Source organism: Marmota monax, unplaced genomic scaffold (genome assembly GCF_021218885.2).
Source record: "Marmota monax isolate L192 unplaced genomic scaffold, Marmota_monax_Labrador192_F-V1.1 WCK01_AAM20220418_F8-fsc00171, whole genome shotgun sequence".
NCBI lineage: Eukaryota > Metazoa > Chordata > Mammalia > Rodentia > Sciuridae > Marmota > Marmota monax.
In genome coordinates, this window is record NW_026694658.1 from 449,549 (window position 1) to 467,727 (window position 18,179).

Consider the following 18,179-nt stretch of genomic DNA (forward strand, 5'->3'; position numbering starts at 1 on the left):
AGGGTCTGTATCAATAGTTAGTTCTTACTGTTCATCAGTATCTCTTGGGTAGGTAAGGGTTAAAGAGTTAAAGAAAACGTCCTCTTCCTAGAGATTCTGGTATCATTTGGTATTGGCTTAGCTTGGAACTGGGGCATTAAAAAAAAAAAAAAAAAAAAAAGCTATCCAGGTGATTCTACTGCACAAGCAGCATTAAGGTTATAGGCCTAATCTAGATAAACATAAGTTAGAGTGGCTATTGCTGCTGTTATTACCTTGGTACTTCTTTTATTAATGGATTATAAAGCAATTCAGCTCCTTTCTATACATCAAGATACTACTCTACCAAAAAATACTGTACTGGATCTAGCTGAATATGATGGTTCTGTCTTATTGTCATCCCACAGGCTTGTGATCCTGGCTTCTGTGAGATGAGGTGGTACATGTTAGCAGTCACCCCCATATAGCCATAGGGAGGTCAGAAAAAAAGAATAAAGCAAGTTATTTATGGTTTACTTTGTAGATTCCTAGAACTTAAGTGAACTAGAGAGATAATTTAACATATTTTTTTGTTTTTGTTTTAATAGATGAGGAAATCAAGGTGTATTGAGAGGAAATAACTTGAGTACGGTTGAATAGCCAGAAAACTGAATTTCAAACTGGATGTCTTGATTCCATTTCAGTACTTTTTCTGCTCTATTTCCCAGAGCATACAAGTATCCTAATTATATAATAAATTAAGACAAAGTTGGTCTTATGGAGTGAATGAACAATGTATTATATATAATCTCTGGGTAAAAAACGAGGAATTAGTGGCAGAGAAAAGGGGTTAGGTTTTTATCTTTATGTAAAATGTTTTATTACTTTATAGTTCACTTAAGGTTAACCTTAAGGTTAATACTGGTGGTGATATCTTCTTTCTTGAGTTCACTTGGAAGTGTATGGAGTTGTGACAGGTGGGACTACTTATATTTAAAGGACAGATGATCAGTGATACTAAACCTTCTGCAATGTAGTAGCCAGGAATTGTCCTTCTCAAAATGTTATAGTGAGGCCCCCCCCCCCCCTCCCCGTGAAAGACTGGATTAACTGACTCCTTGAAGTCTCACAGCTCCATGAGAACTTAAAACTATGTGAAACATAATGTCCATTTGCTGAGGAAACTGAGTTTGGCAATGGTGAGATAATTACCATTATAGGAAACTCAATTAATGATATTACAAGGCAGTTTGTAGTTGCAAAGTCATTCCAAGTTCATGGCTACTATGCAGACTGTGTGCTTAGTTCTTTGCATGCCTTACTGTTGGCAAAACTCATACTGGTAGCTCGTGGAGGAGTCATGGACAGAAGTGTGATCAGCAGCCTGGAAAGGGGACAGGTGCCAGTGGAGGAGTTCTGGATAGAAGTGTGATCAGCAGTCTAGGAAGGGGACAGTTTCCAGTTTCCACTGGCTTCTCACCTAACTAATGTTCCAAAATAGGACAAAGTTTCTCCTTTGATCCATCTTTTAATTAAGTCACCTGTGGATAGGTGTCATTGAGGGTAATTCTGTCAAATTCATTTGATAATAGACTTCTCCGACTTCTGCAACTAATTAGATATGTGACCATTGATAGTTCATGTTTTTCCTTGGACTCATTTTCATCTCTGTAAAAATTAAGATATTGATTTGGATATTCTTTTTTTCCCCCGTACTGGGGATTGAATTTGGGGGCTCTACCACCCACCTACATCCCCTTACTGAGTTAGGGTCTTGCTAAATTGCCAAGGCTGGCCTCAGATCTGGGATTCTCCTGCCTCAGCCTCCAGTCACTGTGATAAAGTCACATGCCCTTGTGCCCTTCCTTTTTACTCTTTGAACTCTAAATAGAGACCTCTGGTGTTTAAGGATCAGCTTCTAGAATGAATAGCCTAATCTTTCACAGATGGTGTAGATTCAGGGGGTAGGTACAATCTTCAGAATGTTAATGAGACATCATCTGATCCCAAGTGAAGTATTGCCATAATATAGATGAGATTGGGTTTCTCTCAAGTTTAGGGTCTGATTTTTAGGTGCTAAATGAGAAATTTTATGGTATGAAGGATGAACAGGATTAGGAAATAGACTTTTCCAGGGGTGGAGATGACTTACATCTTGCTTTTCCAGAATCCAAAGAAACACTAGAAGTACTTTCTAAGCTTTGTGACCCAAATATTTGAAGATTGGCCTTAAGAAAGTAGTTATAGCTTGGTGGGAATATACAGGCTTCATTGAAGACAATTGTTTTGGCTTTTTATTTTTGGATAAGATTAGATAATAATGAACTGGAGGGCTGAAACAGTTCTGAAACTCATTTATATTTATTGAATATTTAAGATGATTCTTAAAAGACTGTGGAAATCTTTTTTGCTGGTTTTGAACTTCATGTAAGATGTAGTTTTTTTAAAAAATACTTTTAGCTGTAGGGGCTGGGGTTGTGGCTAGTGGTAGAGTGCACACCCAGCATGCATGAGGCACTGGGTTCGATCCTTAGCACCACATAAAAATAAAAAATAATGATATTGTGTCCATCTAAAACTAAAAAAATAAATATTAAAAAAATATTTTTAGTTATAGATAGACACGATACCTTTATTTTATTCATTTATTTTTATGTAGTGCTGAGGATTGAACCCAGTGACTCACACGCGCTAGGCAAGCTCTCTACCACTGAGCTACAACCCCAGCCCCTGAATGTGGAAATTTATAACTGCTGGGTCGCGCACTTCTGTAATCCCAGCAACTCCAGAGCCTAAGACAGGAGGATCGCAAGTTTGTGGCCAGTCCAAAGCACCTTAGCAAGGCCCTATAAAAAACTAAAAGGACTAGGGATGTTACTCAGTGATAGACCACCCCTGGGTTCAATCCCTAGTAGCAGAAAAAATATTATTTATTTTTTATAACTATTGCCTGATTTAGTGGCACATAATAAAGGCATTTATTTTTGTGGGTACTGCCAGTTTCTAAAAGCTCCTTATGGAATGCAGCTTGAGGTTAGATTGTTCTGCATACATAATATGTACCACTTGATATCAACCCATGTTATTAATCACACAGGATTATAATCAGTTTTGTCAACTAGTATTCTGAATTCCTGGTTGAGGTCAAGTTGGAAACATTTTATCCCTCTTAGCTTAGTGCAATTTCTTTAAACCTGTTTTTATCCGGTAGTTCATGTTATTAGTATTTAAAACTCCATCTCAATTTCCTCTATTTGGTCTTAAAATATATGCTCAAAATATTGAACAACCACATTTCATGCTTAGCAAACATGTTTAGTTAGTGACTTTATCTGAGAACAATCTCTAATTGTTATATGAAAGAAATAATGATTCCCTCTTTTTAATCATTTATTTTAAAATATTTGAGTTTGAAATGACTTCATTTAACTGTAGACATGGAAATAAAATTAACTGCAAAAGGTTTTGGAGAAATAAAATGTGGCATACAGATATTATGTGGCATTATTTATTATTACCAAGTAGCCCTTTTATAAGATAATTTTTTTTTGATATGAAGAGATTCTTTTTTTCCACACTAGTGCTTAAAACTTGGAAATTAGGATTGAAAGGCTTTTGATGACATCAGACATAAACTGTCAATGTTACAGTTATTGAGAACAACCATTATTGAAATTTCATTCTTTCTATCTTTTGGCTCATCTCTGTCAATATGATAAATAAGGAAACTGGTTCTAGTTTTGAGTGTCTATTATAGCTTTGCTTATAGATAGGCCTGTAAGAGGGTTCTTATATTTTGATTTTCTTAGCATTTATCATTTAGCTTTCCTGAGCTTTCTTCTTCCCGCCGTAGCTCTCCAAATTTTTTTCAGTGCTCCTTCCTTGATATTCTTGAGGTTTCCAGTTGCCGTGGTACCTTATTGCTGAGTACTCGGCAAAGTTTGTTATGAGATCTGCAACTTAGTACTCTTTGGCTGAGGGCAGTAGTATCTTCTCTTCATCTTCCACCTTCCTTTCTTGCCATTCAGAAAATAGGAGCTATTTCCATGTATGTGTTTGTCCCAGGAGTTTATTCTATAAACTTGATTAATTATGAATGCTGTAAGTAGGGCTCAGGACAACCACTTAATAATGTTTCTTGCTTCTGTTACTTCTACTGTAATGCATACATTTACTGTCCCCGCCCTTTCTTCTTCTTCTTTTTTTGGTTTGGGGTGCTTAACCACTGAGCCACATCCCCAGCCCTTTCCTTCCTTCCTTCCTTCCTTCCTTCCTTCCTTCCTTCCTTCCTTCCTTCCTTTCTTACCTTTATTTTATACATTTATTTATATGCGGTGCTGAGAACAAACCCAGTGCCTTACACATGCAAGGCAAGTGCTCTACCACTGAGCCACAACCCCAGCACTCCAGCCCTTTTATTTTTTATATTGAGACAGGGTCTCATCAAGTTGCTGAGGCTGACCTTGAATTTGGAATCTTCCTGCCTTAGCTTCCCAAGTCCTTAGGATTGCAGGCATGTGCCACTGTGCCCAGCACAACTGCTTTATATTTTTAAGTTATTAGAAGTAATATGTGTTTACAGTAGAAAAGTTAGAAATCTAGAAAGTATATTAAAGGACATGAAAATAATCATCCGTTGGTAACTACTACATAATATTTTCTTTCAGTGATTTTTATCCCTTAATAAATTTAATTAAAAAATTATATTATAATGAAGCCAGACATGGGTAGCATAAATCTGTTATTCAGTGACTTGGGAAGCTGAGGCAGGAGAATTGCAAATTGGAAGCCAGCCTGGACAATTTAACAAGACCTTGTCTCAAAATAAAAAATCAAAAGGGCTGGGGGTGTAGCTCAGAGGTAGAGTGCACCTGAGTTCAATTCCCAGTGCCAAAAAAAAAGGGGGGGCTGGGGTTGTGGCTCAGTGGTAGAGTGCTTGCCTAGCATGCACGAGGCACTGGGTTCGATCCTCAGCACCACATAAATGTAAAATAAAGATATTGTGTCCACCTAAAACTTAAGAATAAATATTAAAAAAAAAAAAAGATGGAAAAATGGCAGGGGCCGGGGAGGGGGTATAATAATGATGATAATGAATATACAGTTCTATGAATACATAGTTCACTTTTCTTTCTTTTTTCCATATAACATCTTCTTACCTTATTAAAAATCTTTTAGGTTTGATTTTAAAATCTTTTTATTTTAAAATAATTTTAGACTTACAGAAAAATTGTGAAGATAGCACAGAATTTCTATGTATTCTTTATTCCATTTCACCTAATGTTAACATCCTTTATAGCCATAGTACATTAATGTAGAGTTTCCCGGTAAAGCAAATAAAACACAGGATGCCCAGTTAATTTTGAATTTCAGATGCACAAAGAATAATTTTTCAGTATAAGTTGTCCCAAATAATGCATAGAGACATATCTATATAAAAACTTGCTTATGTGAAATTCAAATTTAAGTGGGCATCTTATATTTTATCTGACAACCCTTACTTAGCATTTATTAAAACCAAGTAATTAGAGCTGGGGTTGTGGCTCAGTGGTAGAGCATTTGCCTCCCATGTGTGAGGCTCTGGGTTCAGTTCTCAGCACCGCATATAAATACATAAATCAACAACTAAAATACAAACACACATACACACCCGCCCACACACATATGTAATTAACATTGGTACAGTGCTTTCAAGTAAACTATTGACTTTTTTTTTTTTTTTGGTACTGGGGATTGAACTCGGAGGACTGGAACACTGAGCCTCACATCTCCAGGCCTATTTTGTATTTTATTTAGAAATAGGGTCTCACTGAGTTGCTTAGCACCTCACCTCCAAACACAATCCTCCTGCCTCAGCCTTCTGAATAATTGGGACTATAGTCTTGTATGACTTCACTGGCTTATCTTTTTCTGGATACTTATAACAGCTCTAATTATTATTATGGTAGGTTTGATGAGACCTCTAGGAATCTGATAAGGTCTCAGAGATATTTATATTGGGATTTTAATGATGAGCAGTAAAAAGACAGGCTTACAGAGAGAGGTGTCTGTATAGCAGGAAGGGTAGACAACATGAGCAGAGTTGCCAGCGAAACATTTAGTATGTTAAGGCAATTACAAATCATTGAGTATTACTTGAATGTTAAGGGAGATAGTGTGGTTAGTGGAATGGAAGAAGAGGCTGGTAAGATAGAGGTTAGGTCATTGAGGGTCTCATATGTCAACCTCAACCTTTACTGCCAGTTTTTGAGCACTTACTATAGGGCAGACACTGTGCTAAGTACTTAAATATTTATCTCATTTAACCAAACAGTCCTGTAGAGCGAGTGCTAATTACCTGCATTTTACAGATTAGGATACAAATTCAGATTACATAATTTACCTAACCTAATAATGTCTGAGGCATTCAGTCATGGCATTCAGATTATTTTACAATCTGGCCACAACTGATTTTTTTCCTAGTCTTGTTTCTCTATGTACTCAGTGTTCTTTCCTTATTTCAGTTACACTAGATTTTTGACTCTTCTTCAATGTACCCCATACATTCATTCCATCTTTGTGTCCTTTGCTCCTTCTGTTTTTGGCTCGGTCTCTTATTTTGGTCTCTCTCTCATTGTCATGTTTTCTTATTGACACTTCCTTTCCCTGACTATTGAAGTTACATTGCCTATGTGTTTATAGGGGGCACACATTAAAGGTTTAACCTAGGGGTTCTCTACCACTAGCTACACCCCCAGCCCTTTATTTTAATTTTAATTTTGAGACAGGGTTTCATTAAGTTGCTAAGGCTGGCCTTGAATTTGGCAATCCTCCTGCCTAAGTCTCCCAAGTCACTGGGATTATAGTCACGTGCTACCATGTTTGACTGCATTTATCTCTTGAGATCATCATTCTTCTCAAATTCTGCTTGTGCTATGAAATTTTTCTTGTTCATTTGCCTTTTTCCCTCCCTGGTAATTTGGCCTTCTGTTTTCCACTGTAACAATTTCATTCCTTCATCATTGTCCTTAAGCCATTAGCCTCCCCTTGGTCTGTTCCCTGTATACTTTTATTACTTGGCCATCTATTTCATTAAGAAAAAAATAAAAACTATTAGGCCAAAGATTTTCCTTTCTAACACTTCATCTCAAACTTACTTGTATCTCTATTCCCATTCTCATTTTTTCTTTTTGTTATAAGCACTAAGTGCTCTCCCTCCTTTGGCTATCCTTTTCTTCTTTATATTTTAAATATTCCTTTTTTCTGCTAGATCATGCCTGTTGGTGATCATTCCTCCTTGTTTCGCTGTGTTCTGCTCTCTCCCATCTTTAGGAAACCCTTCTTTGATGGCCATATTCCCTTTGGATTACTGCCCTCTTTGCCTCACTTCATGGCCAAAATTTCAGAAGTGCTTTCTCTACTGCCACATTTTCCATTCATTCTTCAAGCTATTCTAGTTTGGTCTCAGTCCAACCATGGTGAAACTGCTCTTATAAAATCACGAATGACTACATATTACTAAATCCAGTGGATGTTTTTCAGTTCTCATTCTTTTGGGCCTTTCAACAGTTCTATTAATAGGTATTTTTCCCTTAAAACACAGTCTTGTCTTTTCTGTTAAAAATAATAGCACTTTCTAGAACGGAGTTGTGGCTCAGTGGTAGAGCACTTGCCTACATGTGTGAGGCACTGGGTTCGATCCCCCACATAAAAATAAACAAATAAAATAAAGGTATTGTGTCCATTTACAACTAAAAAAATATTTTAAAAAAAGATAACATTTTCGTTGCTTTTCTCCTATCTCCATACTACTTTTTCAGGTCTCCTTTGCAAACTTGTCCTCTTTCATGTAACCTTGAAATGTTGGCTTTTTTTCATTGCTCAAACCTGGACCTTCTGTTTTCCCTTGATATATATTTTATCTCTGTTCAATCTCATTCCTTTGCTACTGCTCGTATGCTTTTGACTCCCAAATTTATAATACTCATCATATACCTATCATCTGAGATCACTTGCTATTTGCCTATTTATATGAAATTTCACTTGAGTGTTCTATAGTCTTTGAACTTTTGATTTTCCCCACCCTTCTCCATAAGTTTGTTCCACACCTCATCTGTCCCACCCCATTAAATGGCACATTCAGCTACTTGGCTCATGTCACAATTGTGGGGAATCCTTCTTCAGTTCTGTTGATTCTATCTCCACATATTTATCTCAGTACCATCACTTTATTAGAACTTTGATTCATCAACTCTGGCCTGGACTACTTGAATAGTCACCTAATTGGATTCCTTGCTTATATTACTCCTTTTTTTCTTGGGTGGTACTAGGGATTAAGCCCAGGGCCTCACGTAAACTAGCAAGCACCCCACTAGGTATACTCCTAGCTCTAAACTTTGGCTTTCTGGGTTCTTGTTGCACATAGCATAAGATATAAAATTCTTATGAGTGGTTTGACTTCTTTCAACTTCCATTTGCTAACAATGCTTCAATCATACTGGTCTTTCAGTTCCTTTAGTGGGCCAGTCATTTACCTATCTCAGGGCCACATGCACCAGTCCTTCTGCCTAGACTTCTCTTTCATTCTCTCGGTGATTACTTAAAATCTTTTTATTTATTTCGAACTGGAGATTGAACCCAGAGGTGCTTAACCTGAGCCATACCACTAGCTTTTAAAAAATATTTTATTTAGAGATAGGGTCTCACTAAGTTGCTTAGGGTCTCGATAAGTTGCTGAGGCTGGCCTTGAACTCATAAACTTCCTGTCTCATCCTGTGAGCTGCTGGGATTACAGGAGTGTACCACCACACCCAGCCACATTACTTAAATCTTTTAGGTTTCATTTGCTCCAAGAGGCTTGCTATTGCTCATTATATTCCCTTCTCCCCTACTGTCATAGCATTTATCACAATTTATAATATTCTTGTTAACCTATTTATTTGATTCTTATCTCCATTATATTGTAACACATGGGCAAAGATCGCATGTTTTGTTTACTATTACTTTCTATAGTTTGTAATAGTCAATAAATATTTGTTGAAGAAATGAGAGAGAGAGAGAGATAAAGGTTGATCAAATGTTGTGGATGGAGTTCAGTGATAGAGCGCTTGCCTAAGAATTGATCAAAGACAGTCACAAAAGGCAATAATAATATTTAAAAAAATTGGAGAATTCAAGAGTAAAACTAGAAGGAAAATTTTAAGCCCTGTTTTTCCCATGTAAAAACTTTTTCAGGCATTGAGGACATGTCACATAGAATTTAACTTTTTTAAAAAAATTATACATGGACACAATATCTTTATTTTGTTTATTTATTTTTATGGGGTGCTGAGGATCGAACCCAGTGCCTACATGTACAAGGCAAGCGCTCTGCCACTGAGCCACAACCCCAGCCCCTTGAATTTAACTTTTTTCATTCAAAGATTAATTTTAAACATAGAGTGAAAACTCTTTAAGCTGTCAAAGCATCAACTTTTAGCAATGGAGTGGATGTTGTTCTTTTAAAAGGTCTCCTAATATTTCTTTTAATGTGTTGGAGCAGGAAAGCTTATCATTTCCCCTAACACCATGTGGATAAAATACAATTAAATGGTGGGAACCAGAAAAAAAAAAAAAAAAAAAAAAAAACTAAAAAACCTTTTCAGTTGCTTAAATCATTGATTTTGGGTTCTTTCTTTTCTATTTCTAAAAACTACACTTTCCTGTAAGCTGAGTGTAAGCTTTATCCCACAAGTTTTTTTTACCCCCTCAACATTTATTCTTTTAAATATTTTGTTTTAGTTATAGTTGGACACAATACCTTTATTTTATTTTTATGTGGTGCTGAGCATCAACCCTAGCACCTTGCATGTGCTAGGTGAGTGCTCTACTGCTGAGCCACAACCCCAGCCCTTCCCTCAATATTTTGCCATAAAAAATTGCCATCAGCCGGCACATACCTATAGTCCTAGCAACTTGAGAAGCTAAGACAGGAGGACCAGTTTGAGGCAAACTTCAGCAACTTAGAGAGATCCTGTCTCAAAATAAAAAATTAGAAAAGTCTGGGGATGTAGATCAGTGGTAAAGCTCCCTGGGTTCAATCAAAACAAAACAAAAACAAAAACAACTGCTACATTGCAATCACCCAGCAAAATTGAGAGTGTTTTGCAGAGAATACTTGTGCACTCACTATTAGATTCTGCCATTAATTTTTTTTTCTATACTTTATCATATATCTATTCATTTCTCTATCTTTTTTTTTTTTTTTTTTTTTTTTAAAGAGAGAGGTGAGAGAGAGAGATAGGGAGAGAGAGAGAATTTTTGATATTTATTTTTTAGCTTTCGGCAGACACAACATCTTTGTTTGTATGTGGTGCTGAGGATCGAACCCCGGGCGGCACGCATGCCAGGCGAGCGCGCTACCGCTTGAGCCACATCCCCAGCCCCCGCATTTCTCTATCTTTGTATCCACAATTTATCTTATTATAGCTCTCAAGTTTTGATATCATTCCATGTTCCAAGCTTGTTATCATTCCATTTTAAATATTATTTTCATTGTGATTTTTTTAACCTATAAATTATTTAAAAATTTTTTTTAGTTGTAGTTGGACACAATACCTTTATTTTATTTATTTATTTTTATGTGGTGCTGAGGATCGAACCCAGCACCTCACATGTGCTAGGCAAGCACTCTACCACTAAGCCACAACCCAGCCCTAACCTAATTATTTAGAAGCGTGTTGGTTAATTTCAGGACACTTGAGGATATGATATATTCATATAATGAAATACTAGTTCATCATAAAAAGTTACAAGGTACTACTGAAACATTCTACACCATTGAAAATATGCTAAGCAAAAGAAGCCAGTCATAGAAGATCATATTTTTATTTATATGTAGAGTCTATAATAAGCAAATCTACAAGGATAGAAAGTAGTGATTGCCTAGTACTGGGGAAGGGTGTTAGTGAAATGAGGAATGACTTGTTACTGATTATGGGGTTTCTTGTTAGGGTAATAAAAATGTTCTAAAATTGGTTGTGAATAGGCTATATGAATAGATCAAGAACATTGAATTATATACTTTAAATGGGTAAAATGTATGCTATGTGAATTATTTCTCAAAATTGATGACAAAATTTTTAAATGAGTTTATCAATTAACTTAGCAAGGTCACAGGCTATAAGATCAATATACAAAGGTCCACCACATTTCTATATGCTAGCTAGAAATCAACAATCTGAAAATAAAATAAAATACCTTTATTTACAGTAGCATCAAAAAGGATAAAATAGGAATAAAGTTTTCAGAAAAAAATAACAAACTTGTATGCTAAAAATTATAGAACATTGCTGGTTGAAATTTAAAAAGATCAAAATAAAAAGAGAGGGGCTGGGGTTGTGGCTCAAGTGGTAGCGCGCTCACCTGGCATGCGCACGGCCCCGGGTTTGATCGTCAGCACCACATACAAACAAAGATGTTGTGTCTGCCAAAAACTAAAAAAATAAATATTAAAAAATTCTCTCTCTCTCTCTCTTTAAAAAAAAAAAAGAGAGAGGCAGTGCATGTTCAGGACTTCAAAGATTCAATATTGTGAAGATAAATGGTAATTCTCCTTAAATTTATCTATAAATTCAGTCAATATCAAAACCTTGCAGCCTTTTTTTTTTCTTTCTAGAATTTGACAAACTGATCCTAAAATTTACAAGAAAAACTGAATGACCAGAATAGTCAGTTTTGAAAACAGAGAGGAAAGTTAGAAGAATTACACTACCTGATTTCAAAACTTAGTATAAAGCCACACTTATAAAGACCATGAGGCATTGCTGCAAGGCTATGCATATTTATCAATGAAACAGAATTTAGAGTCCACAAAGAAACTGTTATACATGTCATTTGATTTTCAATAAAGATATACTTTTAATCCAAGATTTCTCTACTTATAAAAGCCCTGATATAAAACAGTCCCTCTGGGTTTGCTGCAGTATAACTCAGACTGCATTGCGATCAAGCCAGCGAATGCATCATTGTCTGCAGAATAAATTGTTACATCATTCTTGGTCCTTGGCATGTTACAATGCTGGGATCAGTGTGGGCTTCTAGTTGGATTTTGTGCCAGGTATGTGTCTACCTTAGAGACACTATTCATGGTAGATTAAAATTCTTCAAATTTGGGGAAGTGAATATGTTTTTTTTATTTTTGTCTTCTAATATTACAGAAAAATTGTACGTAGTATCCACAAGAGTTGGAACTCTAGTTTTGCTTTTTATCTTGGTATGCTGTATGTGTTTGGTTGTTGTAGAAAGATTTGCATAAACTTGGTTACTGAATGTGCCTTCTTCTGTTTATTTTTCAGATGTAGTCCATTGCCATACAGGCTGTCTTATTCTATACTCAGTGCTTTATTTGCTTTTTGAATATCAAACTTTATAACAAAGGCAAAGAATGCTTCTTTTTTGTTAACTGTCTATGTTTATACATGTTTAGATGTGTGTGACATTGAGCTGCTCCTACATCTGTGGTTGCTGTAATTCTCCTGAACAAAGGCTTCAGTGCTCTACTTTTGAGATGTTTTATCCTGAAGACTACATGTAAAGACAGAAGGGCTCCTCTGTGGCAGCTTCGTTCTCTAAAGGAACAAGTAAACTTGGCTATTACCATCAGGCACTAGCATGGTGTAGAGGGATGGCATAAAGTGGTACAGACAAGAGAACAATTAGGGACTTTCTTATTTTATTATGGCTGGTGGTCACATTAGATTGCCTGATTGATTATCCAGGTGACCCAAATTGAAAATATACTAAGATTAAGATTTTTTATTTTGATCATCAATCTTCTATCTGTGCTTTAGGTCATTTGTATACTTCTGTTTGGAGAGTCTCTGGAAGGTTAATAAGCCCTCAGTGTGATTGACATCAGATTATCAACTATTTCTATCCAGCACTTTGGTGGGTGATTTTTTTCTAATGGTGTATGATTCAGATTAAATATGACCCCAGTGAATTATAACAATCCTGAGGACTTGTCTCAGGAAGTTGCCTTTCTATAGGTTCTAAGCTTTAGGAGTCTTTTGCTATTGTTTTTCCTTGCATTACAAGAGAGCAATATAATGAGAGCATCTACTTAATTCAAAGCTAAAGCAGGAAGATGTTTCTGTATAAAGTTCAGTCATTGTTTATTTTTAAAATTTTCTACTGCAAATTTGTTTTCATAGTGATATATATGTCCCAGTGTTATTTTGAGGCAGGATTTTTCTTCTCTGCACAAACTAGATTAGACCTCTTTGTCCAAAATATTTGTCCAGTCTCCTTTGTCCTTTAAAGATTTTATTGGCATCTTTTATTTTGCATTAGCTTCATTCTCATTCTGAAATTTTGGTGACTAAAATTTTTGTGCATTTGTAAGTATCACTGTGTTGTTCTGAAAATTAGAACTATGACTCCTACTTTAGTGGCACATTTCCTTTCTACTTGGCTTTCTTTTCCTCTGTACCTGCTTTCACCTTCTTGGAGTGTGATAATCAGTATTATTTATTTTGATTGGATCTCAGAAATTACCTTTAGGCTGTGCTGTCTTCCTCCCTCAGGCTTTCATGACCCCATTATTTTCTTGGTTTAGTTGTCTTTGTAAACTTTGCCTTCTTTTTTGCCCTGGGGCCTCCTGTCATGTGCTCCTGGTAGTCAGGAGAGGCAGTGGAGCTTTTTTCTGGTAACTGTCAGAAGAAAGTTGAGTTAAACATGTTTGTTGCAGCTAAAACAGTACTGCTGTTTTCCAGTTATACAAGATTTCTCCCCCTGTCCTCTCAACCCCCTTGGAAAGTCAACTAATTCTGTGTATGAACCAAGTGAGGGGGAAAATGCAAGAAGGAGGAAAGGTGGGGAAATTGGGGACAAAGTAGGCAAAAATCCTGTAGTTTGAGACCATCAAGAATACTCTAGTCTGGTTGAAGCAGGGCCAGGAAGGCATAGTTATCTCTTGTCCTTGTGGGTTTTAAGCAGCTGCAACAGGAAGAACTGTGACTTTTGTTTACAAGGCCAAAACCTGAAGAAAAAGATTCCATTCCTTTGCCATCTTTATATGGAGGGTTCTGCAGAGGAAAATAAGGAAATGAGAGATTACATGCTTCACAGGTAAGTTTTAGGAGCCATAAGGGGGTAATATATTCTTTTAAAAACAGAATGTACTGACAGATAAGCCCTAGAGTTCATGGGAAATTTGGATGATTTTTTTGTGTGTGTGTGTGTATGAAAAAGAAGGCTATTTTTTAAGAAAATAAATAAAAGCTAGTATATTTGCTTCTGAATTTCTAAACCTTTATTTTACATTCAGAATTTGATAGGAAGCTATATGAACCCATGTGTGATATTGTTATTCTGGAAATAACACCTCTGCATGGGCCTTGTGGTGCTGTTACTTCATTAAGGGAGTTCAGTCTGTGCCAAATTTGCTCACTGGATTTGTCTAATATTTCATGAGTGAAGTCTCTTCAATTTGTGTGAAGAGAGGATATTAGGTTTTTTTTTTTGTATACATTGCATCCTGTTGAAGGTAGTTTTGCTGAAAACCTTTTTAGAATATGTGTCTGGACCAGAAAAGGTGCCTACTGCAGCTGTCTTGGCATGTATCCAGATTGGAGTGGTTGAGGATGTCAAACTTATTAAACCATGACGCAAAGAAAAGACCACTGACTCCAATTTAAATCAAATTAAAGCAAGCTTGTAATTCCGGCCAGCTGGGACTGTCTCTCCCGAAACTTGTGGGAACAGAAGACAGCCCCTTAGCTCTCTAGGAGCGCAGCTTTATAGCACAGAAAGTTGCAAAAAGGGAGGTGTCTTAAGAGCTCACAGATAACTGGATTTTGACAAGCATAATACAAAGGCAGGTAGTAGGTTAATGGTCCAGCACTTATGGAGTAAATTTAGATCCCAACATCAGAATTTATGAGGCGCCACTAGAGTTTCAGAGAGGGTTGTTATCTGGTCAGGGAAAGCCAGATATGGGTGAGTTCAAGGCACAGGCAGGCATTCCCAGCAAGTTTAGAAATCGCAGTAATTTATAGTAAAGCCAAAACTAACTTTTCATGCCTTTGTGATGAGATGGCTCCCAATCTTAAGAGGGAATTAGGCTGAGTTTATCAAAACTCTCAGGCTGAGGAGGAAGTGAGTGGTGCTTTCACAGGCCTTCTTCAGGCCTCTAACAGGTCTGTGCCTCCCCAGCAGAGGATTGACAAAAAGAATGATTGGCTCCAAAACACTCATTAAGGGTCCCTCCATTATCTTTTTTTTTCCCAATATATTTATTTTTCAGTTTTTCTTTTTTTTTTTTTTTTTTAGGTGGACACAATATCTTTATTTTTATGTGGTGCTGAAGATTGAACCCAGTGCCTCATGTGTGCTAGGCGAGCACTCCACCACTGAGCCACAACCCCAGCCCCTCCATTATCTTTTTGTTCGTTTGTTTTGTCATCTGTAGTTTTTATTTTGAACAAAATTATCTGAAAATTAAACGGGAATTTGGCAAAATCAGAAAAGAAACAAAAAACAAAAAAATTTGTCTTCAGAATAATCATTCTTTTCTTCTCCCTTTTGGGGGAAAACCAAACAAAATTTGTGAGTCAAAGAAATAAAACCTGAGGTATTGAGTATAAATTATATATATCATATATATATATACACACACAAGTATATGTAAAGAGGTTTTAAAATATGTATAAATATTTTAAATATATTAAAATGGTTTTTTTATATATAACATTTTATACTTATATATGCAAAGGAAACATTGTTTTTTATATATGAAATGAACATATATATAAACAAAATATGTATGTTTGAGTTTGTGTGTATATAGTATTTGAATGTTTATGTATTCTCCTGTTAGAAGGTAGAATGTTTGGGAGGTGATGATGGGATTTGGGATTAGTGCCCTTATAAAATAGTCCTTAGAGAACTGCCTTTCCCTTCCTCCATGTGAGAACATAATAAGAAAATACCATATCTGAATTTGCCGGTGACTTGATCATAGATTTCCCAGTATGCAGAACTGTAGAAATAAATTTCTGTTGCTTAAAAGCCACCCAGTTTATGGTATTCTGTTGTAACAGCTTAAAGGGAGTAAGTTTGTGTGTGTGTGTGTGTGTGAGAGAGAGAGAGAGAGTTAGATTTTCTATTGTCAATGAACAGAGTTACAGTGATTTAGTTTCAAGATCTGAATTGGCTTTATTTTAAATTCTAGAATATGGTGACACTTCATTGCATAAATAATAAATATTCCCATGAACCAAGCAGAGGAGGTTGGTTTTATAGACAGAAAAAGATTGAAGAAAACAAAAAACAAAAACCTGATTGATCTTTCATCGTTACTTTTCATGGACAAGGAGACAGAACAACAGAAAAATACCTGGTTAACATCAGGTTACTTTAGGTGTTCTTTTTTTTGTATGAAAGGAATTAAGCAGAGGCAATTAAGAGTATATGACATTAAAAACTGGTGTATTTGGAAAATTTGGGTGTTCGCTCACTATCCCTGATTTCTCTGGAAAGTCAGATAAACGGCTTAATTTCAACTTGATGACAAAGAACTTTAGTGTAAATGACTCCATCTTGATTTTTAGCTTGGTCTATTGGAGCCTAGTGCAGGAGCTTAGTCCGTAATGAAGACCTCTGATAATTTTTGTCTAACACTATGGTTAAATACATCAGACAGGTAATCTGTATATATTTTTTCCAAGGAGGTATCCTTCTTGGAGCAGTTTATCCTTTTACAGTTTTTACAGTCATCTTGGGACTTCTTCCATGTTGGATCCTCTATTGCCTTGTCTCTTTTTCTTGGTTTACTCCATCCTTTTGGAAGACAACAGTATATAATAGCTGCCTTAGAAAAGGTATGTGAGGAGTGAAAATTTACCTTTACAGTTGATCCCCTTGTTTTCATCATGGTGTCTCATTTTTCTCTGTGCTATCTGTCATGCCCAGTCCCTACCTTAACTAGGGCCTCTGTGATCTCACCACTTCAGAGAGTAAATCCAGTAAAATTTAATTGCTAGCCTGGGATAGAGAAAGAATAATTGTGCTACTGTGTGAGAACATGGAGGGAGTTTAAGAATCTGTAATGTTCTTTTCCAAGTGCTGCTTCTTAAAGCCCTCCAGTCAGTTCTGCTTTTAGTTTAATCCTGCCCCTGTTTGCCTGACTTTGTGTTAGCAAGTTTAAACTATATTCACCAAAGAAACTTAAATTTGTGTGGTATTTTGCAGTTAAGGACGTTATACATGTTCTGTATCCCTTTCTTTAAACTTACTTATTATTTAAGTATAATTTTAATGCATCAATAAAAAATAAGATTGCCTATTATTAATTTTTTTTGAAGATAGTTCAACTTTGCCTATTAAATGCATAAGTTTTTTTTTTGGGGGGGGGGGTTACTATGGATTAAACCTAGGGCTTTGGGCATGCTAAGCAAAGCAAGAGCTCTACCACTGAGCTACCTGCCCAGCCTCCTCCACTTTTTAATTTTTATTTTGAGATGGGAGTCTCACTAAACTGCCTAAGTTCTAGGTGACTTTCTTTCTTTTTTTTTTTTTTTCATATTTACTCTTCAGTTGTAGTTGGACACAATACCTTTATTTACTTATTTATATGTGGTGTGTTGAGGATTGAACCCAGGGCCTTGTATGTGGTAGGCAAACACTCTGCCCCTGGCCACAATCCCAGCCCTATATAACTTGCTTTCTTATAGAAAGATAACAGTATTTTGAAAGTTACAGTTGAATAAAAAAGAAAAAAATTCTCCTAAAATGTGTTGCCTTTTATGCATGCTTGTTCCTCACTGTCCAAATTTATTTTTTTATAACTTTAAGATAATGCCTATTTATATGTCCTTTCAGGTCAGTAAATCATTTCACTTATTTATAATATTAGCCATTCTTTCAGTCCTTAAGGGAATTTGGATTTGTAACGATTAGTATGGCAGGGATATATTTGGGACATTAGAAGATGTGAGAAGGAAAGATGTAAGTAGTCTGTTCTACAAAACCATCTGTTAAAAAACCATAGCTGGGCATGATGATGTACCCTATTATCCCAGCAACTCTAGAGGCTGAGGCATGAGGATTGCGAGTTTGAGGCCATCTTTATTAACTTGCCAAGACCCTGTCTCAAAACAAAAAATAAAAAGAACTAGGGATATAGCAGTAGAGTGCCTCTGAGTTTAGTTCCTGGTACTAAAAAACAAAAGAACTAAAAACCCCCACAGGGCTGGGGTTGT

The 18,179-nt window shown here is 36.1% G+C and overlaps 1 protein-coding gene across 10 annotated transcripts in view; it reads left to right on the plus strand.

The window, feature by feature from the left end:
* The window catches only part of Acaca (acetyl-CoA carboxylase alpha), a 278,427-nt gene that overhangs the window by 61,829 nt on the left and 198,419 nt on the right, over positions 1-18,179 (plus strand). For 8 of the 10 annotated variants that reach the window (XM_046423254.2, XM_046423255.2, XM_046423260.2 and 5 more), the window contains one exon: positions 13,912-14,046. The exons of the other annotated variants lie outside the window; for them this stretch is intronic. In XM_046423254.2, coding sequence (XP_046279210.1) covers positions 13,912-14,046 — 135 coding nt within the window. The remainder of the gene's footprint in view (positions 1-13,911; positions 14,047-18,179) is intronic. 10 annotated transcript variants of the gene reach the window in all.